Source organism: Anopheles maculipalpis, chromosome 2RL (assembly GCF_943734695.1).
Source record: "Anopheles maculipalpis chromosome 2RL, idAnoMacuDA_375_x, whole genome shotgun sequence".
Classification (NCBI taxonomy): Eukaryota; Metazoa; Arthropoda; class Insecta; order Diptera; family Culicidae; genus Anopheles; species Anopheles maculipalpis.
In genome coordinates, this window is record NC_064871.1 from 43372248 (window position 1) to 43395778 (window position 23531).

The 23531-nt window shown below is 44.3% G+C and overlaps 4 protein-coding genes across 4 annotated transcripts in view; 1 reads left to right on the forward strand and 3 right to left on the reverse strand.

Moving 5' to 3' along the window:
- Positions 1–275: 275 nt before the first annotated feature.
- Positions 276–23531, reverse strand: part of LOC126557814 (fumarate hydratase, mitochondrial-like) — a 269371-nt gene continuing 246115 nt past the window's right edge. The window contains exons 2-4 of the mRNA XM_050213710.1: positions 3530–3656; positions 612–1755; positions 276–541 (exon numbers count right to left, since the gene is read on the reverse strand). Of these exons, the coding sequence (XP_050069667.1) occupies positions 279–541; positions 612–1755; positions 3530–3634 (1512 nt within the window). The 5' untranslated portion in view covers positions 3635–3656 and the 3' untranslated portion in view covers positions 276–278. The remainder of the gene's footprint in view (positions 542–611; positions 1756–3529; positions 3657–23531) is intronic.
- On the forward strand, positions 3895–5196 carry LOC126558069 (telomerase Cajal body protein 1 homolog). Its single transcript, XM_050214008.1, has one exon. It carries the CDS (start codon positions 3895–3897, stop codon positions 5194–5196), a length of 1302 nt encoding a protein of 433 aa, XP_050069965.1.
- LOC126559781 (uncharacterized) lies at positions 7348–19088 on the reverse strand. Its single transcript, XM_050215954.1, has 9 exons — positions 18924–19088; positions 12466–12662; positions 12199–12388; positions 11626–11939; positions 11481–11539; positions 10072–10473; positions 9636–9766; positions 9151–9566; positions 7348–7803 (listed from the first exon to the last, which is right to left on the reverse strand). Exons 2-9 carry the CDS (start codon positions 12649–12651, stop codon positions 7348–7350), a joined length of 2154 nt encoding a protein of 717 aa, XP_050071911.1. The 5' UTR covers positions 12652–12662; positions 18924–19088.
- On the reverse strand, positions 22403–23025 carry LOC126559439 (biogenesis of lysosome-related organelles complex 1 subunit 1). The gene is made up of 4 exons (XM_050215599.1): positions 22962–23025; positions 22812–22884; positions 22613–22745; positions 22403–22511 (listed from the first exon to the last, which is right to left on the reverse strand). Exons 1-4 carry the CDS (start codon positions 23020–23022, stop codon positions 22410–22412), a joined length of 369 nt encoding a protein of 122 aa, XP_050071556.1. The 5' UTR covers positions 23023–23025; the 3' UTR covers positions 22403–22409.

Sequence of the window (23531 nt, forward strand, 5' to 3'; positions counted from 1 at the left end):
AATTATTTAACTTTCCCATCACCTCCCATACAGAATTAGTGCGAAGTTCGGATGTGAGACAACAGATCGAAAAAAGGGACTCACCAATGCTGTATAAAGTACGATTTCCGCGTTTTCTTCAGCCGCGCTTTCCATCATTAAACATTGTTCCAAACAGGATGATGTAGAACACGTTATTACATGTGTTGTAAATAAATAATGCATTCTTCTACTCGTCGTTCGTCGTTTTTCATATTTTGCACCATTTCATGCCGTTGGAAGTAAAAAAAAAAACCCATTTACTTTGGTCCAAGCATATTTTCCGGTCGCACCCATTCGGCAAACTGTTGCTCGTTCAGGTAGCCAAGTTTGAGGGCAGCCTGCTTCAGGGTGGTACCTTCCTTGTGCGCCGTCTTGGCAATCTTGGCAGCTTTGTCGTAGCCAATGTGTGGATTGAGAGCGGTAACCAGCATCAGTGATTCGTTCATAATTTTATCAATGTTGGCCCGGTTTGCCTCAATGCCCACCACACAGTTCTTGGTGAATGTACGTGCGCTGTCAGCTATAAAGAGAGAAACACATCTAGTTAGCCTAGGGATCATAGAAATTGGCAATAGTTCTCCACTACTTACAAAGCAACCGAATCGATCGCAACACGTTCGAGACAACCAACGGCTTGAACACGTTCAGCTCAAAGTGTCCATTCGATCCACCCACAGTAACGGCCACATTGTTTCCCATCACCTGTGCGCACACCATCGTCATAGCTTCACATTGCGTCGGGTTAACCTTGCCCGGCATGATCGAGCTGCCCGGTTCATTCTCTGGCAGGCTCAGCTCACCCAAACCGCAACGCGGTCCTGATCCGAGGAAGCGAATATCGTTCGCAATTTTCATGCAACTGACAGCGATCGTGTTCAAACATCCGGATACTTCCACCATAGCATCACGGGCAGCCAACGCTTCGAATTTGTTCGGTGCCGATACGAACGGTAGTCCCGTCAACTCGCCGATCTTGGCCGCAACTTTCTCAGCGAAACCGACGCGCGTGTTCAGCCCCGTACCGACGGCGGTACCACCAATCGCCAGCATGTACACACGTGGCAGCACCGCTTCAATGCGATCCAGCGCAAAAGCCATCTGCTGCACGTATCCACTGAACTCCTGCCCAAGCGTCAGAGGCACAGCGTCCTGCGTGTGTGTACGACCGATCTTAATAATGTCCTTAAACTCTTCCGACTTTGCCTTCAGAGCATCGTGCAGCGTTTGGATGGCAGGGCGCAGATTTCCCGTCAGCTCGCGGGCCACCGAAACGTGGATCGCCGTCGGGAAGGTATCGTTCGAGGATTGCGACTTGTTAACGTGATCGTTCGGATGGACGGGAGTTTTCGAGCCGAGCTTTCCGCCAAGAATCTCGATCGCACGATTGCTGATTACCTCGTTCACGTTCATGTTCGTTTGCGTACCCGAACCGGTCTGCCAGATAACGAGCGGGAAGTGATCGTCGTACAGCTTACCGGAAATTACATCGTCCGCGGCCTGTGCAATTGCGTCGGCAATCTTGGGATCCAGCCCGTACTCCTTGTTGACGAGGGCGGCCGACTTCTTCAGGATGCCCATGGCAGTGATAACGGGTTGGGGCATACGTTCGGTTGGGCCACCGATCGGGAAGTTCATCGTTGAGCGAACCGTTTGGGCACCATAGTATTTGTCGTTCGGCACCTTCAGCTCACCGAACGTGTCCGACTCCGTGCGGAAGCCTACATCTTTGCTTGCCTAAAAATAAAAATAAACATGCAAATCATTATGATTCTGCAAATAAAATGTAATCTCAAGCATGGAGCTATTCGCCCAACCGTCGTTCGTTATCAACTGGTTGAATTGTGTTTTGTTGTTTAATCTAGTTCTAAAATAAAATCAACAAGTTCAAAATTATACTACGGCATCGCGTACAAATTAACCACTTAAATAAGAGAACACATCGCAACGACAACTTATAATTGCTGCATTCTGATCGATGACCGTTTTGCCCTTTCGCTTCACATAAATCCAGTTTTTGACTGTATCGGATGATGATGATCATTGTGCAATAGCTCCCCGCGTAGTAACACAGTAATGTCTAGCCCACAATCTCGGAAACGATTGTATGTTTTTGCATTTTACATTTGCATATTTACCATATCTGTCTCTTATCGCCGTGCGTTTTATCACAATAAAAACTTGTTAACCACACGTGCTGAATGTGTAAGATCAGGGAACGATCGTTCAATTACAGTCGATCCAAGCAACCGTCCGTTCTTCTCTGTTGCCACGAGTAACTCCACAGAGCTGCTTGTTGGCGAGCAAAAATTGTGTCGCTCTTCTCTTCTGAACACTTCTTCGCAGACTGAATCGAGTCGTTTTCGTTGGTCTGGAGCATGCTAGCAAGTTGATGAGGACGTAATGGTGGGACTGGTGAACAATTTAATCGCGAAAGTACAGCGCGCGTACAACGTGTAGGCACAAACGATGATCGCCTTTGTAGTGTTAGTTAGCTTTGCTCGGGTAGTACTTGAGTGATTTCGTTGTTCGTACCATTTCAAATTCTGCTCCAATCGAACCGGTCCAGAGAAAAGAGAGCACAAGCGACGCGATGTGTAAAAGGGCAAAAAGTAGGTGAAAGTTTTTTCCCCCGTTTTAATGAAATAAAGGTGAGCTGTTAAAGTTTATCCTTTCCAATGTGCTACGTGTTATCAGATCAAGTAGGCCCTGTAGTTCGATTATACACCAGAAGAAGGCACAACCTATTGATACTGATAGAGGGTATCTAAACCAATTCCTAGACCTGTTCTATTTTACCCAATGAAAATTAAGTGTTCTATTTTACCCACAGAAATTAAATTATGAAAATAATTATTCAACCATCGTGCGCTAGCTTCTTCTTGAGGTTAGACGATCAATTACAATGTTTCAATCACCAGCGCATTCTAGTAAAGCAATGCTTCTATCGTTTCAACCCGGATCAGTATCAGGATCTTGTACCTTCAGTAATCTAACCACAACATCACACATCGCTTAGAAACAATTTATTTTCTTTTTAAAGTGTCTATGCACCAACCAACCATTTTAGCCTTCTTGCTATTGGGTTCTTCCATGTCTGATTGATTACTTTTTGTAAAAAATAGGATATGTATCCTTGTTGATCCCAAAAATGTGCTAACGCAATTAGGCTCTGCCTAACAACTGTCAAACAGGGGCATCAAACACAATCTCCAGCAGGTTTTGCCGGCTGCAGTCGCGATGAGCGAATACCATCGTTGGTAAGAATAAGAGGATGTCTAATCCCCCCCACCCACTCACCCCCCACCCCTTGTATTGATGCGAAAATTCTCACTCACCATAAATCAAATATATAAAGCAATAGATAGTGTTTTTCGCATTTGAATATTCTGACCATTTCATGCACCCCCTCGGCAAGCAATTCTTTATGAAAAAGATGGATTCTGAGTTATGTAATTTTCCCGACTTTACTTGTCCCAGTGTGGTGGACACTGTTTTCCATCAAACTTACCGTACGGCTGGTAGTAATGTGGCGACTAGACTGGAGTGCGGCCAATCGAGCGCAAACTTTTACGTGTGCCTGGCCACGAACAACGAGGCGTGAGACGTGGAACATGTTGCTTTTTCAGGTCTTTTCCCTTTTTGGCTGCTGGTGGTTTCTCCCAAAATTACGGCACCGCTACTTTCGACTTTGTTGACTCCTGAATGCGATCTGTCGCTGCATTTACGAGAAAAATATATCGAACTCACTAACACACACACGCAAAAGCTGTCACAACATTTCTATGCAGTGTTGCCAGCCCATACATCACCGGCATATTTGACAGATTCTGAAACGGCGCGTACGGCGAGTATGTTGTTGTTTACATTTTAGAAATGAGCGAAGACGAGCAGGAACATATCGAAAACGCCCCAAATTCCGGTGGTGAAGAAGAACAGAACGTAGCCGAGGAGCAGGATGCTCCTATGCAAACCGATGAACACGCACTTGATGTGGAGCAGCACAACGCTGCGTCGGAGCAAGATTTCTTCAAACACAGCGCCTGCATCGAAGTAGCACGATGCTCCTGGGATCGACCGGTACGACAAAACTATCTGCAGGGATGCCACTGGTCACCGGATGGAACGTGCGTGCTCACAACGGTCAACAACGATGGAATGCACATTGTCGAGCTGCCAACCGATCTGTACAGCAACGATAGCGTCTCCGAGGACCGTCCGGTCGATCTGCTCACCTCGGCCGTCCACGTGAAGGAAGGTGGACTCGTGTACGATTGTGCCTGGTATCCAGCGATGAACAGTGGGCGACCGGAAACTTGCTGCTGGATCGCCTCCCGTCAGCACGAACCGATACAGCTGTGGGATGCATTTACGGGAGGTTTACGCTGCTCGTACAAAGGGTACGACCAGTTTGATGAGGTTGAGGCGGCCCTTAGCCTTACCTTTGCACCGATCGATGGGGCCACACTGTACGGTGGGTATAAAAAATCCATTAAATGCTTCGACATAAACGTTCCCGGCCGGGAGTCATGCTCGTGGCGGACAAAATCTACCGCTTCCTGTATGGCGATCGCTTCGTCCATGCCGCAAACAATCCTCTACGGTTCGTGGAACCGTAGCATATCCGCACTGGACACACGGTCGGGCGACTGTCTGTCCGTGGGTAACTATGCACCAGCAAACAGCCATACGGCAGGTGTGACCTGGATTGTATTTGCACCCGATACGGAAACATTGTTCGTTACCGGTGCCAGGAAGGATCCGAAAGTACTGTTCTGGGATGTCCGAAAACTATCACAACCAGTTCAAACACTGCAACGAACATGTGGCACTAATCAGCGGATCTATTTGGATTTTTCTCCCCTTGGACAGTGGCTTATAAGTGGTGATAGTCGGGGCGTGCTGCATGCATGGAATGTGCGCGAGCTGGATGAGAAGGGTCAACCGAAGGAACTACTGTTTCCACTTCACTGGGACTGTTTGAATGGTGTTTCATTTCATCCACACAGACCGATTATGGCTACCGCCAGTGGTCAGTATCATTTTCCCAACGCAGCATGGCAAGATGTTGAGGACGGTGAACCGGACGCCTTGGAATCGACCATTGCAAACCGTCCCAAAGTGGAAAATTCTCTCACAATGTGGTGGATTGGTAAAGGGCTTTTTTCGGAAGAATAAATGAAAAATTCTCCTCCACACATTTAATATTGTTTAATCTTTTTTGTCTGTTATTGTTCGCAGTCGTTTCGTTTTGCACTGACTTCATTCCTCTCCACGTCATCCACTATGAACCGTACGATTAAATATTGTTCTGATTTGAATTCATATTTACAACATATTGAAATATAACAAATTGCGATTAATAAAGAAACCACGACACCACAAATACATCGAATCTTTCACCCACTTCGCTTGGCTCGTCGTCGTCTTACGTCGGTTTTTTTCTTCACGAAGTGTGTCACTATCGTGTGATTGCTATTTTAAATTCTCCTCCCCCCCATTAAGATTGATTCATCATCATGGCCATCATATGCTTCTAGCTTTAGAACAGTTAACGGCAACCGAACAACAAGAAGACTCTAAAATTGTTCTCACGTTATTCACGCTCGCAAACTCACTGTTCTGTCTTATTTGTCCTTTTTTTTTTGTTTTGCAATGATTGTTCCCCAATGGTTTCATTAATTGTTTACCATACTTTCTCCATCCAAAACAAACACGATCGCGATTTCCTCTATTTTCTGCATTCAATGTACCGCGCATGCAATTTAGTAGAACATTGTACAACAAAACATTTACCCCTTTTGCCCATTCCCGTTTTTAACGTTGTACTACTACTGTCGCTTTTTCTTCCGGTCCGATAGATTGCTTGTTAATTTTGTGTTAAGAATTCTAAAATAAAAACAATTCTCCTTTCTTTTGATCGCTTGTGCTTCGCTGTGTATTTTTGCACAGCACTGCTGCTTTTAACACAATTGAAATGAAAGTGATTTCAATCATAACAATATTAGAAGCGTCACTTCTTGTACGCCATGTACACCTCGCCCCTTCGATTGATGACTTCGCACGCGCGAACCAAGACACTATAATTATTCGTGTTCTACTGGTTTGGTTGGGGACTTGTTACACTACACACATAAAAGAGGTAAACAGGTGTGGTCGCTTTCTGTGTGTGTGCGTAGTAAAAATACGAAAACGGGCTGAAAAAACGATCATCTATCGAAACTTGTAACAATGAAATTTTAGTTTAGTTTACGGTCTAAATCCGATAATCCCTACGCATACGATTACTCTATAGGCTACATTCATGCTGTTTAAATTTTGGAAAAAAACGAACGATTTTTAACTAAAAATCAACAACGTGTCCGATCATTTTCTCTATGTACATATAACGCTTCGCTTCGTCCTTTTTTTCGTTGCATTCGACTGAAATATTTTGTGTGTGTGTGTGTGTGTGTGTGTGTGTGTGTTTTTCGCCACCAAATGCATTTTATGTGTTCGACTGATGATCCTCGAAAAATATTGTTTTACTACTCGATCGAAGAAAAACTTTAAGGTATACTATCCTTTTCATATTAAGTAGATTTAGTTGCATGTTGCGTTGTAGCAATTTTTTGTTTAGATATTTTTAATTATTCTCTTTTGGAGTTATGTTTTTTTGTTTTATTCTCTTTGTTACTATTGCAATTAGTTTTTGTTCTCCCCTTGCTGATATGATTTGATGATTTTTCTACTCAAATTTAACCTTTTTTCTTGTGCCATTTTTTATTACTTTTACGTTCACTGTTCTTTTCAGTTATTAGGGTTTAATGCTTTGATTCCGGGCGATTCCGGCCAATGCGACAAACTCAGTGTTTAATGCATTATTTAAATCACGTTTAGCTTACCGTGTTCCTTTTCCTTCGCTTGCGTTCACAGCTTCACCTCAGAGCTTTTCTTCGCGCTCGATCGATTGATAATGTATATGGATATATAGGTGCTAGAGTGTATATATGAACATACTTAATAATTGATTGAGCTTAATAATCACGTCAATTTGCTCCTTCCACATAGCTGTGTGCACGTGTGTGGTGTATGAAAGTATATATGTGCATTGCGACGTCCGTATTACCGGCAAATACTGTTTTTCCCGTACCGGATTTGCATTTACATCCTGCTTTCTGCATGCGTTGCGTGCTAAAACAAGAAAAAGGAATATTTTTAAAAAATTACTTGTTGGAAATACATCAGTAAGAAACAACTTCAACAACGTACCATGAAACAACTCTTCTCTTAGGTTGATCGTTCGCTGCCCTCACAGGGGATGACAGACTACTTGCCTTTCCTTCCCTACTACTGCCGATGCGGTTGTTGCTGTGCACCTTGTTGCGCGGATTGTTGTTGCTGCTGGCGCAGTTCGCTTTGATAGATTTTCGGCACATTGAGGAACGGTATCGGTTGCGGAAACTCCGTCACCTTGTGAAAGTAGAACGCATACTTCGACTCTAGGTCTATCTCGGGCAACGGCATCTTAGTACTGGTGCCGGTCGTCGCTGCCGTTACCGTTGATGAACTGCTGCTGGTGACCGACGTTAGCGATGTGTCCTTACGATGTAGACTACCACCGGTAGACGATGTGGTGCTGCTGCTGGTGATAATAACGGTGCTGCTTTGACTATGATGACTCTGATTGTGACTACTGCTGCTGTTACTGCTAGTGACAGTCGATACTGCCGGTAAGCTACCGCTACCGGCCGAGTTACGAATTGACGAAATTCGTTGTGGTGGTACTGGCGCTTCACCCGTGTTCTGCAAAGGTAAGAAGCACAGTCAAGTAAACTAGTACAGTGCTTCATGACGCAAACACTCGCAAATTGTTGCACATTAGCACACTGCCCGTGGTACTTATCTTATCTCTTATCGGAAACAGGTGGAAAAATAAATTAAGCTCCAATACCGTACAGTCGCCCCTGGGGCTGTCTCAAGCTTTTTAAATCTGTCATTCTGATTTTTTTAAGTTTTACTTAGTACAAATGAACGTATGCAGGAGCTCGATGGGTATTTCTTTTCTTGCTTTAACGATCTCAGCTAGCCATCACGCCTGCCATCTAATGGCTTGTTAGACTTATTGATAGCACGTAGTTGGATGGATGTCGAGGTGTTAAATCGAATAGATTAGCAAAATTATTGAAGGATTTCAACGCACGAAGAAATGAATCATTTTGGCCGTATGTAGTGACGCGAGAGAGCTGACAAAACGTCATAGAACCCTCATACGCACATAAAATTAAAAAATTGTGACGCGAGATGGAATGTACAGAAGGGGGCGGAAGCGTAGACGACGACTGGGTATACACAAGTTAAGTGCAGGCAGGCACGCAGACATATTCAAGAATTGATCCAACCCAGCAACAACACGGTGCCTTCTCACGAATCACGAATATCTGAAGAACCACGGCAATATTTACATGCTCCTTAAATGACAATGATTCGTCCAACCACACACCGAAATCCTTTACAAGGGATACACATTGTATGGGCGATCCGAATAGCGAGTAGTTCATAAGTTGCTTGCACGAACGTTCGAGTGCCCGAAAGATATTGAATAGCATTTTTGTGCCACTAATAAAGGAGTGAAGGAGAGTTTGTAGTGCACGTTTATCGTTTAATATCGTCTGCATAGTGCAAGTGTTGATAATAGGGAAGGACATTGGTACAGTCATTAATAAATAAAATAAATAACAGCGGGCAGAGAACACTCCTGACAAACCTACAACAATTAAGCAAACAAAATGTTACCAACTCTGGCACGTTAGTGGCGAATAGACAAAAAGGAAGAGAGCTAACTTAATATTGTATCTTTCACTCCTTTTTCCTTCGATAACATCTCCAATAAGTTACTATTTAAATAGGTTAAATAGTAACTTATTAGAGATGTTATCGAAGGCTTCTTGCTTCAACAACTTCTGCTAGGTCATGTCGTCCATCGGATGGCTTGCTAAACTTATTGTTACCACGTGGTTGGATAGTGTGTCCCACACATGTACATAATACTGAGATATTTTTCTAAAGAACCACCTCTATTCTACTTAGAGGACAACATTCCATCCGCTCAACAATGCTCAGCCTATAAGCCTCATCCACTAAAATGCTTACCAGTATTGCCGATGCCGCAACCGGTGGCGGTGGCGCCGGGCTTGTCCGATGGGGTGGTAATGGTGGTGCTGCCGTCGTCTTTAAACTTCCACCCTTTGTCAAGGTGCCACCCCCACCGAGCACGCTCAAGTTACCGGTGGAAATGGAGTTTGCGGACGAGCCGGCCACCGATAGGTTAGCATTCGATACCTTTGCCCGCAGTTCGTCAGCCAGTGTAAGTGAGGACACATTGTTCACCGAACCGAACGAGGTTGGTTCGGTCGCCGGTGAACTGGTGCCGGTCGTGTCCAGTGACGATGGTGCCAAACTAAGCGATGGAGGCAGGTGCGTTAGGTTCGTATTGCTGACGCTCCGTACTGGTGGTGGTGGCGGTGGTTTCATCGTTGGAGGCTTTGGCGGTGGTGCAGATGGGCGACCTATGGGAGAATGTTTTCCTTAATTAGAGATTCCTTGTTCATGGTGTCAATGCGACATTATCATCATACCCGTTACTTCCCGCACTGGTCGCACGATCGATTCCGACGACTGGAACATGGCCGCTGACGAGGGTGGTCCACGCATCGTACCGAAGTGATTGGCAGGAAACACCGGTGCCGTTTGCGAGACCGGAGGGGACCTAAAATAAGAAAAGCCAATCCAAAATAAATAATTACACGAGAAGCAGATGGAACGTATTATCCAAAATGTTGCTACTTTTCTTACAACTTTAGGTCAACAATTTGCACTCCAAAATACCCGCAATCCAATCCGCAACACAAAGCTACCCCCATTTGTTTACTTCAACAAACAAACCAACAACCAAAAACTTTTTTTTAAACCGATTCGTTTTATGGTTCTGTACATAATTTACTTGGCGCAACCAACTTTTGTACACCTCCAGGTTTGTTGCATTCCAAGCAAACTCATCTTCGATCGGCCTACCTTGGACTTCGCATGCTCTGGTGTCGACTCACGGTTGGTCGCGTTGTGCTGCTTCCGCCATCTCCGGCCATCCCCCCCAGCTGCATACCGGGCGGTTTCGGTGCTAGATTTGGTTTGCCATAGTTTGGTACCGGTTTCGGTGCCACCGGGATTACAGTTGACGCTGCAGCCGCCGCCGTCGGTACACTACCGTTGCCCATCGTAGCACTGCTAGCCGCTGTCGTCGTCATCGCCGTCGTATTGCTACCGAACAGGGCGGATCGATTCGGAATCGGTGCGCTGCCGCCGATTGCATTAATTGTGGGACTAGTGGTGCTGGACAGTGGTCCATTCGCGGCCGACGGTTTCGCTGCTGCCAGCCTTAGGTGGTGGTTCAGGTGGTTTGGTGTTGCAGGTGCTTGGCTACTTACCGGAATTATACACACGCACGCACAACAAGCAGAACGATTCCGGTTCCAACAAGCAATCGAAGGGACATAATAGGGGAACAGGAACACACGGGTATATGAAAACATTATGATACATACACACATTATGATGATGATGTACGATGGATGAATGAAAATGGGTGATATGACGGATCGGGGACAAGAAGAATTTTATATAAAAGAAGACGATAGGAAATACGGAAGGGAAAAGAATAATGCTGGGTATTAGCAAATATATGCATACAAAAAAAAACTAGCAAGAATATCGTTTTCCAACGTAACAAACTGTTACAATAAATTTGTTCAACTAAATCTATCAGTACAGAAAACCCTCATTTAATTGCCACACGAAAGCACAAGCTTTTTATAAAATAATTCAAGCAACACAAGCCAAAAACTAAACAAAACAATTAACTTGCAAATCAGTATTTAAAATTTAGGTACAAAAAATACATTCCCTAACACAATCTATTTTTAGTATTTATATAAAGGCGTCACACATTCGAGAAAAAAACGTTACCATGTAAGAGCATAATTATCCCCAAAAACGCCACTATACGGCGAAAATTCGGAAATGTGTTAAAAATAGTATCGCGTAAACATAAACACCGTTCGAGTGTGGTGAGCCTTTTTATACAGCGCAGCAGCAGTAGCAGCGGCAGCAGAAAGAAATCGAATAAAAGGAGTAGAGAAGGAGTGGATTGCGCGAAACCAAAAATAAACTCTTCATCTCCCACAGGGAGGCAACGCCAATGGGACGCAATGCACGAGGGACTCCCATCGAGATTCGATGAGGGAAGTGATGCTATCGCTTCTATTGAAGGCACTGTTCAAGTGCCTTTTACAGCAACAAAAAAAGTCCAATAAATCATTATAAAAAATGTAAAATTTAAAAATATTGCAAACTGCATTCTAAGCTTCCTCAATGTATGTGGATTCGTCCCAACCGTTTGGCAAGTGTTTTTATCACACAGCGCTCACCTTTTCTGACTGGATGCTGGTGATGGTGCCGTCTTTGACGACGCATTGTCTCCGGAAGGCTGCAAACAAGGGCGATAGGAGCAGTAATTTATTAATTGTACATTATCATCTCGGTAGGGAAGCGCGAGAGTGCATCGCAGCTTACCCGTTGGATCGATGTTGGTGGTTGCGGTGGTGGTCCCCGGTTTAGCCGCAGGTTCGTTTCGTTCGGTACCGCTGTGGGAGGGGGATTGATGGCCGACGAGGACGTGTTACTACTGTAACTGCTATTGCTACTATTGCTGCCCTGCTGCTGTTTCTGTTTTTTGAGCGTTAATTTTTGCGCGAGCTCGTCCGAGAAGTCAAGTGGCGCAGCGGAACCGCCACCATTTCCCACCCGTCCATTGTTGATCGGGGAACCCTTGGAGGCCTCCGGTGAAGGTGTTTTGTTTTGCTGCATTCCCGCCGAAGATGCGTTTCCTGCGAGAGACAGAGAGAAAGAGCGATATAGGCATGCGGATGTAAAAGAGGCGCGTAAGAAGGGAGCATTGTGTGTGCGCACCCCGACGGGGGATCACTTTCAGTTTTGAGGTCAAAATTTGATACGGCAGATGATCTTGAACTCATACTGCTGCTCTTATATACTGTCGAAATCACCCCAACGCTAAGAAGCTAATATTACATCCGCAGCCGGTTCAACACACACGGGATTCAATGAAGAACGCTTTCTTTTGTTTACCTGTTCCGGTGGGCGTTCTGCTACCGACCGGTTTCAATTTCGGCATCGATGACAGTCCCTCAAACAACCCGCCCAGCTTCGGTTGTCCCGGTCCGGTTGGTGCGGTTGCTGCACCATCATCACCTGCTCCCGCTGTTGGTCGACCAGGAGCACGGTTGTTCGCCCTCGCCACTGCTCCATCGGAAGCGACCTGCAACAAAGGGGGATAGGGAGTTCTGTAATAGTAACAGAGTCAAAACCAAAACAACTCACGGGATTGACGCTTACCTTGCCCTGAATTGCCGGTGCACTCTTGTCCACCGTAACCGTTTTTTTCAGCTTGGTACCCTTCTGAATCGAGAGTAGCAGAGCGTTCCGCCCATCGGCCGATGGTGCACCGCCACCAAGCTTCAGGGCCGGCGGTGGCGGTGGCCCTGGAGGAGGTGGCGGCCCAGGCGGCGGCGGCGGAGGCATTTTTCAGGAAGCTGTAAAGGAAATGAAGCAGCAAAATAATAAAATTTTCCTATTTAGCTTGCAGAATGGCACAATATCTCAAATTTATAGTGTATACTTCTATTTTACTAATGGCACGTAGGCGAGATGGATGAAATTTGCTTATTGCAACTTAATGGATCGAAAACGACGAAAGACAGCCCTGGACATTCCTGCTACGGGGTGGTTGGCATTTAGCCATGCTGGCATTGACAAAAACGTATGGCGTAGTGGTAACGATACGGTAAGGTAACGGTTGTAGTTGTGAAGAAAACCCTTCCCCAGTTCAGCGAGATTAGATTAGACGAAGCTCTTTATCATAGGTCCCCAAAAAAAAAGCGAAAAAAGTAAACCAGCCGTACTAGTTCTTCCCCGACCGAAAGAGCACGTTTTGGGGTTGAACGGAATTAGCGAAACTAGCTTAAAAAAGAGCATTTTTTTTATCTTGCACTGCGGGTTTGTGAAAAAACGTACATATCCTGCAGCAATTGCATAAGTAAATATAGTACTGTTATATTAGACAACGTCCCGATGAAAGTACAACGTGCGTAAGAAGTTTAATTGGAAGCACCGACGAAAACGGATCGCAGAATGACACTAGTGTTGAAAGACATTAACAGTTACTTAGAGAAGTATTTTAATCATGATATACACGGGTAGGGACAGTCTGCTGGTAGAGGAGTTTAAATCCTATCCGTACCGTTCCTCGGCAGTGAGGACTGACTATCCATCTACGCCTCATAATAAGTCTAGTAAGTCATTCGATGGATATGACTAACGTGAACGAACGGCGTGACTAACGTCATGCCGGCGAATACTTGGGAAAAATCTGCAATATTGATTATTTTTAATTTCCAATTCACGAAGTGTGAAAAGACTGCCATCGAGCCACATACGGGGCCAACAATCTTTCTGAGCATCTTCTAAGAGGGCTTCGTCTGTTTTGGACAAGGGTTCATGTCTCAGAGGCGTATGCGAGTACTGGGAATATAAAGGTACGATACAGTTCCAGCTTTGACCGTCGCGACAGGTTTTTTGAGATGAGATGTTTCCTCAGGCAGTAGAATAACCGGCTGGCCGCCAGCATCCTAGCGCGCAACTCCGTCTCTATGCGTTTTTCGGTGCTGACTTTTGACCCGAGATAGGTGAAGTTTTGGACGACTTCAAATTTGCGGTCACCTATCCGTACATCACCCCCAAGTAGTTCCGGATTTCTTAGTAGAGTCCGCTGATGGTCCCACCATCAATTTTGTCTTTGCCGCGTTAATCTGCAACCTGAGGTCTTCTGCCGTCTGCGCGATCCTTTGGTAGGCCTCTGCTACCTGGGAGAGCCGCAGACCAATGATTTCTATATCATTAGTGAATGCCAGGATCTGGGTTGACTTATAGAAGATGGTTCTCGAAGTCTCCCCCTCCGTGTCACAGATGGCCGTCTCTAGCACTAAGTTGAATAGGAGACAGGTGAGCCCATCTTCCTCGCGCAGTCCTTTGCTGGTAGCAAAGGACCCTGACAGTTTTCCAACCACCTTCACCTGGCATGTGACGTTGGTCATGGTCATTCTAACAAGCCTGATCAATTTGATCTCATGACCTCGTAAAGTTCAACCCTGGCTATGGTATCATATGCGGCCTTAAAATCTATAAAGAGATGGTACGTGTTCAACTGCTGTTCGCAAGATTTGCCGCATGGTGAAGATCGAGACGCAGGAAAAAGAAAATAGAACGATCTGCTAACGGAATTTTTGAAAAATTACGATCTATTTCACATGTTTTTGATGTTCGATATTGATTTCAAATTAATTTCTCTAACAATACCCATTTTGTCCACGATCTACTTTACGATTTCGACAGATGTCACCTAGACTCAAGGTAATGACGAAGTCACCAGCCTTTGGGGTTTTCTAAAATGTTTAGGAAACATTTTAAAATAGCACAAAATAGTTCGAACAAATTTTAAGTTACTTGAAACAATCCGGACAATACACATTTTTTTCGCCTTAAAAAGGAAGCTTTTGGAAGGGAGCAAAAAGTATCCAAAGGTAGCCAAGAGTCCAAACGGTTTATGTTTCTCTTCGTTACGTTGCTCCAAAAATGGATGCTGCCTTCATTGCTTCCCAATATATTCAACATATCACACACAAACTACAGCACTCATACAGGACGCCAAACGTGATCACCGCACGCATGCAAATATGCCAGTCCAGTGGCGATCATGCTATTCCGCTTTCGGCTTCGAACATTTGCGGCTAGTTCATTTCCCTTCTAGTCATTAGATGGTCCAAAAAATCAGGGACAAAAACAACCCGCTTGACAGTGGACCGACCGACTTGTTATGCTATACACATACACACACCCCTTCCATAGATCAAGGGGGACAGTGTTGATAATGCAAGAAGCTGGATGAGTTTTCAACCGTTTTCTGCAATGGTGCTGAGCGATCGTTTGTTTTGCTGATGATTGTTGTGATCAGTGGTAATCGGAGGAATTCCGGATGTCGGCAATCGGCAAATGGAAAATAAACATTTGACACACATTGTGCTGGGTAGGGACTGTTTGCGAGACAACCGCCATCAGCCAGGGGGGGGTACAATATACACTGGATCGGGGGATGACAACATACAGAATGGTTGTGTTATAGCCGAAACAGGCCAACGCATTTTATTCATTGGCAGACGGCGGCCCGAAGGAAATGAATCAAATGCAGTTTTGTCGATGGAGTGTAACGAATCGTAGCGGATGGTTGGTGTATAGCTGCTCTACTGTTTAATTAACATCATCTGGGCATTTTATTGGTATGTACATGCAGTGTTAAAATTTAATAAAGGCATAATAATACCATTTCTACTACTACTGTGTCCGAAAAGTAATGTGACATTTGATGTCAAATTTCGCTCTCCAAAAGAAGCCCCTTGCGTTTATTTTTCATTAGTAAATATGTAAGTCACAACATCAACCCGGCTAGGAGTAACAATTAGGAGTAACACCAGCCGACTTCTGGCTGTTCAACAAGCTAAAACGGCCGCTTCGGGGACACCGTTTTGACATCCCAGGATCCACGTTTTCCACCTGCTTCAGGGACTGGGAGAAAAGGTGGAAGTGGTGCATTGCATCGGAAACGGGGTTACTTCGAAAGTAAAGTAAACTAGTAAAAAAAAAGGAATTAATTTATTTTTCGGGCGCAGTAGTATAATCACTTTTCCACATTGGATGTATTAAGAAATTTGATGAATGATGCAAAACACACTTGAACCGATGCAAGATAAACATTTCAAGAGTACTTAATATGTCCTATTTTTTATTAGCATTACATTACACCTATATAAGTAGATATCTACCGTTTATCAATGGTTTCGGATCCGGTTGATTACCACTTAGCGCCATTTCACATCACGATAGGATAGGACAAACACACTGGGAAAAGTCTCAATCCCGGCCAGACTGTCTGCCACCTTCTAGGGTCGATCATCTCAACGAGCTTGTGCTTCCAATTGTGACAAAACTATTCCCAACCAATGCACCATATATCAATGACGCATAGTGATAATGTTCAAAGAAGTCAACCTGATCATCCGTTTGCCCCGTTCGCAGTCATGTTAAGGGCAAGTTTCCCAATCGAGTAAACTCTCCGTGACTGGGAATAGCCTTATCTTGAGTGGATTGTTAAGGTGCCATTCGGTTTGCAACATCTGCGCCCAGCAGCAGCGGTAGTACCCTTGGAAAGTAAAGCGATAAGGTTTCCAAAAGCACGATAACACTTTCTCCTACTCTTCACAGGTGCGATCGGCGTAATGTCACAAGATGATCGATTTTGCCTTTGATGCAAAGGAAGGATCGCGAGGAAACAATGATATTTTTTATATTTCATATGGTGCGAAAAATTATAAATATTTTCTGAGCTTCTAAATTCGATTCGACCAGCAATTATCTTATCTACTTTTTGCTTCGCAACGATACACAATCGGCTAACTACAGTTACAAACGCTGGCGTGGAAATGGATGGCGACCCAGGTAAATGCAGCCAACCTTTATCAAGCTCATAATGGTTAGGCTTACTGCAAGTAAGCTTGGTACAAAATCGATCGCTAGCTGCTAAGCTTCTCGCGAAGTTTTGAAGCTGTTAGTGCGCGAGCTCACAACCTGAGTTTGTGCGGCTAGCACCAATATCTAGTAAAAACGCGATAGCCGCTATATGGGAGAAATCGAAGGTTGCACACGCCTAACCTCGAGTGTGTAGCTGATGATGCACGAGGATGGGTTTGTTGAGGGAGGAGAGTGAGATTAGCAACGCTAGGTAATTAGTGTTGCAAATTGAAATATGAACTGAAGTATTTTACATCACCCTTGACCTAATATTCGCACAAGGAGCTTCTAGTTGAAGAGACACCACCCTACACACATTCATTTAAATAATGAAAACATGTATAAGGAGTTCACAAAACCCTATGCAAATGTCTATCTTTATAAAGTTTTCGATTTATCTTCAAGACTTCCCAAACCCTCTCTCTCAAGCGCGCAAGGTGCACGACGAAGTAACTCTTAAAAATGCAAAGCGAGAAGGTGAAAAAGTACAATAAAATTACTACATCACATTAAACCCCCGCTCCTACTCTTCTCTACAGCCCTAATCGGTGCCGTCTTTATCAATACGTTGTGGCAGCAGGGAGAAGCAGACAACAACACACGCCGGAAGTGTACGATTGCGTGGCGGCGCTGGTGATAATATTTCAAACCATGAGTCAATTCATGGGAGTGCCGTTTGACATCGCCGGGGGGAAACCCGGGAGTGTCTCGAAGCATTCCTACCGCCAATGATGTCCTCATCCGCACGCGTTTGTGACTCATGGATACAAGACTTTGCGAGATAATTTCACTCACAGAACTGTATTTCATTGAACTGTAATCGTTGACACCTGTGAGCGTTTACGAATGAAACCAAGATCATGATCTCAATTATGTTTACAAATATAATGCAGATAAAATGAGGGGACAAATGTTTTATGCATGATCATGAACGAAATTTTGATGTTCCGATCTGTAGGTTAGTACTGCCTTCTAGTTCTAGCTTAAAAGTTGAAGGAATGAGCCACATACATGTTCCGGATTTATTATCAAGCTGTGAGTAATACTTAAGTCTTAGAAGCCCTGTTGACTGTACTTTCTTTGCACTGTAGATTAATTTGTACAATTTTTTTTATAAACCAACTGTGCCTAACTTTTCCGTGTTAAAGTCTGAATTTTTTTTCTGGAAAGAAAGCATTTTGCTTTAAAAACGAATACAAGCGTGCCGTGTGTTAACACAGTTGCAAGGGCGGCATGTTGATTTATACTATGATGATTTGCATTTCAAAAAAGCATCATAAACATCGAAAAAATGGCAAAATTTGGGGCTATGCCTTGACCTGCCTTAAGTCTGGTAATGAAGGGGGATACATATTAGGTAGCACTCACGAAAATTTACTATACCATGATAGTTGTATAGTCAGTCCTCATGAGATTTCAAACCCAAATCCTGTCTTTTGAAGGCCGGTTCCGTTGTCCCCGCTACCAGCCCAATACCGCGCCCATTATTATACTGCTATCCACAGACACATACTGTATACATGTGAGAGATTCTAATTTATCCAAGGAATCATCTTTGGATAACACTCAGATGACAACCGTGAACCATGGCAACAGTAGTCCAACGGAGTTAATGTTTATAATCCATCATCAGAGCACCAAATGCACTAATGATGACCTGATCGTAATGTTGTGAGGTATTCAAGAATTCAGAGGTGACCCAGTGGCTTCTATCAAAATCGGTATCAAAACGTTTCAAGATCATTCTGTCGCACGCAGAACTGAGAACTGGCAGTCCCAAAGAACTAGCCGAATTTGAAACACTGCTATACAAAGTAAGTATTGAAAACAAGATCAAGGATTCAATCTAGGGCTACCGTGTGCCGTATGGGGCTTTCTAAGCTCGAATAACCTCTCAAATTTTCAGCAATAATTACTTGTTTTATGCTAATCGAAATCTCCGAGAAAAATTCAAACTATAGCACCCAACCCATTCGTCATCACATTTACTTAAGCATCAGAGCATCAACACACATACGCACGCACGCATGGCCTTCGCAGGTGGGCCGCGCGACAACATCTACGGTAACACGCGCGCGCGCCCGCACCACTAGCCAGGGGATGCGTCGTACATCATTGCGCTCCGTGGGCCGCAATGCCCGTAGGAGACGCGTTCGATCGAGTGGATTACTCACCGCCCGGTTTGGCCTTGCTCCTCGCTGGCACCGCAGGTACAACGCTGGTAGCCGCCGCCGTCGTGCTGGTTTCCGTTGCGCTCCGCAACACGATCCGATCGGAATCGGTTCGAACGGTGTCACCGAATGGATTACGCGACGGCGCCGTCAGCTTTAGGAATCGTATCAAACCGTTTACCGTAGAAAATAATACGTGTGTACCGGCCCGGTTGGTGATCCCCCCCCCCTTCGCGGACGATAAACAAGAAGGATGCGTTCACTTGTGGTGGTAGTAGATACACTTAAGTACACTCACTTAAAACTCACAGCTACGTTACGTTGCGCCGAAAGTTTAATAAGAAGAAAGCTCATTCGGAGGCTGCATCTATTATTTGGATGCTTCGATGTATGGCGCACACACTTTTACACCTTGCCAAATAGGTGTTTTCCCCTCGATGACGGGCACAAATCGTGTGACGGATTTTTTATTTATTTCAATTTCGTACCGATTTATCGTTGGCCTTCCCTTCGTACGGAGATATTGAGGGAAGCAAGGTACGTATATATTCTTCACTTGATTGATAAGCTAGCTTTGATTTGCTGTTGATCTCTTATCTCATCAACACTACGCACATCCACAGCATAATCGATTATGAACATTATTACACCACATTCCGAACAATTACACTACACACTGGCTCTCGGTGAGCTGCTTCTGCTGATTTAGCCGTTGCATATTTTTAACACCTGTTTTTTGCACACATTTTCCATATTACTGCAAAAAAGGGAGAATGTTTTCAGTTGAAATAAATCACTCAACTATCTTTTCTGAGTTGTATAAAGACTTAATTTTTTTCTACTAGGAGACACGGTCGTAACCCGAACGAAAGTAGGTTGCTTCGATTGGTTGAGAAATTGTCAACAATGAACAATATGGTTGAAACAATCGACTACTACGTTAGCACGGCACGTTCAATTTAATGCGAAGGTCGTCCAAAATCAACCCTCGGGGATACTACTGGAACGAGTGACAAACCGTAACCGGGGAATTGCGCGCGGTCCGGCTTATCAATTGCAAATCACGGTCCCCGTTCCCGCTGCTGAAACGGTGCGATGTGTGACCGGGAGAGCAATGTTAAAATTCGTTATCAGATATGTGGAACCTACACCTCCCTTTGTTTAAACATATACGGTGCTAGTAATCGTGTGTCTGCTCCTGCTTCCTGTCCTGGTTACACACAGGTTGTGCAAAACTTTTTGTGAGTGTAAGGGAGGTCAACCAAGCTATATAGCTGTGGGAAATTATTCTACAACCAGTGGCGGATTTTGTCCCTCGGAGGCCCTTAAGGAGGAAAGGAAAGGTTCTTTGTGGGTTCGGGGCCTCCCGGGGCCGCTCACTCCGCTTACCGTTAAACACGCCACTGTCTACAACGATCGGTAGATATACTACACGCGTCTCTAGAGCAAGAAACAAAGAATCATTTGGCGCTCATGAGACACGTTGTATATTAGTAGGAGGGTGAGTCATAGTGGCTCGTAAGAAGGCGTGTTTGGATTGAAAGTGATGTAGAGAAGGAACAGAAGGAACAGTCACATGAATAAAGATTACTGAAAACTTTCCAGTTTGGAACTCGGAGTTTAATTATAGCGGTTTTACACATGTTTTGGCAGACTAATAATTTGACGGAAAAGTGCCCTTGCTTCCTTTCTGGATGTTTTGTGGGCATGTGATTTCTTTTTTTGCTCTCTTCATTGAGCTCGAAAGTCGCGACGGATGACGTTTTCTACTGGATTAAAATCTGGTGCTGATGCTGATGCCATTGTTGTTATTGTCCGTTGTTCCGTTGCTGCGAGTAGCACATACATACACAGCGCGCACTGTCTCGTTTTATCATACGCACACATACTCGCGCTTATTGGCATATCATCAGACACGACAGATTCGTGACTTCATATGGGAGAAATGATGATGTTGAATTGGACACTTTTATTGTATACTTTGGTAATGATTTTCTTGTGCTTTTCCATTCCAACGTACACTGCAACAAACTTCCATTTTTGCCTAGTAGTTCCTGGTGTGATACTGGTGCACATGATTCCGAATGTTTTCGGCTTTCGAGGTCATCGTCTAATACCCCCCGCTCGATGATGTTGTCGTGCATGGGTAAAGGCAATGAAGCAGTGAGAGAGAGAACAGGGATGACCGCGAAGCTGCTGTTGCACAAAATATATGAACACTCACGAAATTTGCTAGCCATACATGCAACACACACTCGCTACTAACACTACGTGTGTGTGCTCCAAATATTTCTTTTTTTTTGCACACTCATATTTTTTCTTTTTGCACACTTTTCTTCCTTTGCGCCTCTTTCGCATACACACACTCGCAAACAAACACACAACGTCACACACTGCCCACTAAAGCAACCTATTCGTCGTGGACGTTTCCGATGCGTTTGAAATGCGTTTCCGTTCGGGCGTTTGGTTGACTTATTCTAAATGCTCTCCCTTGCACGATGGCGAGCCCATATTCTGCACGTTTTTTTCCTTAGCACACATCACTGTCATATCGTGTTGCTGACCACAGACGAAACAGGTGCGCACTTACTCTTGGGGGGAGAGAGAGAGATTTTTAGCCCACGAATCAAACCATGATGGGTATATGCCGTGCGTGTGTTTTCTTTTTGTTTCACGCACTTTTCGGATGCAGCCACATATGCACGCGTATATTTCACACACCGTAAGCGTACCGAAAGCGAAACAAATGCACGTATATTCACAGCAAACAAATTGCCACGGACCCGAACTTGCCAGTATTGACGATGTTGACGGAAAGCTGCTGGCAAGCGCCTCTGTCAGCCTGTGGAGATTTTTTTCCCTGCTGTACCACACAACTTGGTATTTCGTACGGCCGTATGATATCTTCTCTTGAACTGGCTGTCTGTGTTCTGTCTCTCTGTCATGCACACGCTTTGCATCTCGTTCTTTCCTATTGTTGTGGCATTTGTTGCCACAAACACTCACTCGCTTCTATGCGCGCACACACACGTACGCAGAAGCGTCTGGCACGCGAGCGAATGACAGCCAATGGAGCTGTCAGTTCAAACAGCTGGAAGTTATATTGGTATGTTTAGTACTTCTCCCCTGCTAGCAACGGAGCGCCTGGACGGCAAGCTAGAGATTCGGTAGTTATTTTTACGATAATTTCTATCTATAGCAAATTGGAGCCTATAAATTACAGTGCATTGTTTCCGATGGCTTTCTTTTATTGTGTTCTTCGTAAAAATAGCTTGAACGTATTTCTGTTACAAGTGATTTACTGACTAGGGGGTAAAAATAAATTGTTGAGCTATGGAAGTTGGATCGGAATGTGACTTAAAGTCATCATTCTTCTAGCACGTTAAGGAAGGTGACCACAACAAAAAGGGATAAAAAATAGTACAAAAACAAAGATAAGGTTCCACAAGTAATGGACGTTTGACATGCAGAAGGGGCACATTCTGCCGTTCATTTCTCCCTGCTAGTTTTGTAGGCGATTTCCAATGCGGTTGTAATGACATTCATATCGTTTTCGATTGTTTTTGCCCAATTTTCCACGTCTCCTATTTCCTGCAGATTTTAAAGACATATTATATTATTTATTTATTGTGAGTATGACGGATAAGACATATTTGTATAAGCAAGAAATGCAAAAAATCAATGCCCCTTACCTTCAAAGATCCATTGAAATTTTCGATCAACGCTAGCCACTGGGTTGTCTGTTTGGCAAAGTTGGTAGCTCCAACATGCAGCTGTTTGGCTTCCGCGTCTAGTCGCTTCTGGTTGAGGTACGCTTGGGCAACACTGAGAGGAAAGGAAAATGGATAATAAGCTCCAAAAAAGATACACAAGTAGTTTGACATCACTTACCCAACGTTAAGATGGTCAACCAAGTTTTGCGTAAGCTCGTTCGCAGATAGGATTGCTTCCTTCCGGCGACGCTCTAGATAGGAACCAAGCAGCAGAAAAGAATAAAATAGAGCCACTATTCCCGTGCCAAAACCTGCCATTGCAACGTACCTTGGTCTTCCTTTTTTGCTGCCTGCTTGGCTTGATGATCTTTTATCATTGCCGACAGCATTGTTACGACAGGTGCTCGCTTTATCCTCTGTGTTCTTTAATTTTGCAAAGCCTCGAGATTTCACTTTTCTGCGAAAGAACAAAGCTGCAGAGGATGGGTTTGCTTTGTTTACAAAACAATTCCCCCCTTTTCATTTTCGCCCGTCTTTTGAAATGTCATCCGACTTTCGCCTTGCTTTTGGTTCGTCGATTGTTTTCTTTCGTCGACTGGTACTGTTGGTCGATCATAACCGTAGGCGAATTATTTCTCTCTTGCTAGAGAACACAAAAAATAAACAAAGTTTGTTTGCTTTCGCCATAAATAAACTTATTTTCTTATTTTGCGAAGTAGACACATTGCTTATCATACTTTCATTCGGTGTTCATGTTGAGGGTGTGTTGGCTTGTTTTCTTACGTTTTTTGCAATCATTTTGCAACAACTTCGGCGGTTCTTCCCTGCATAACGTTCCGCAACGTTTGGAACTGTCCTTCCCGCGATTCGTTCCTCATCTTTGCGAACGTTATAATTT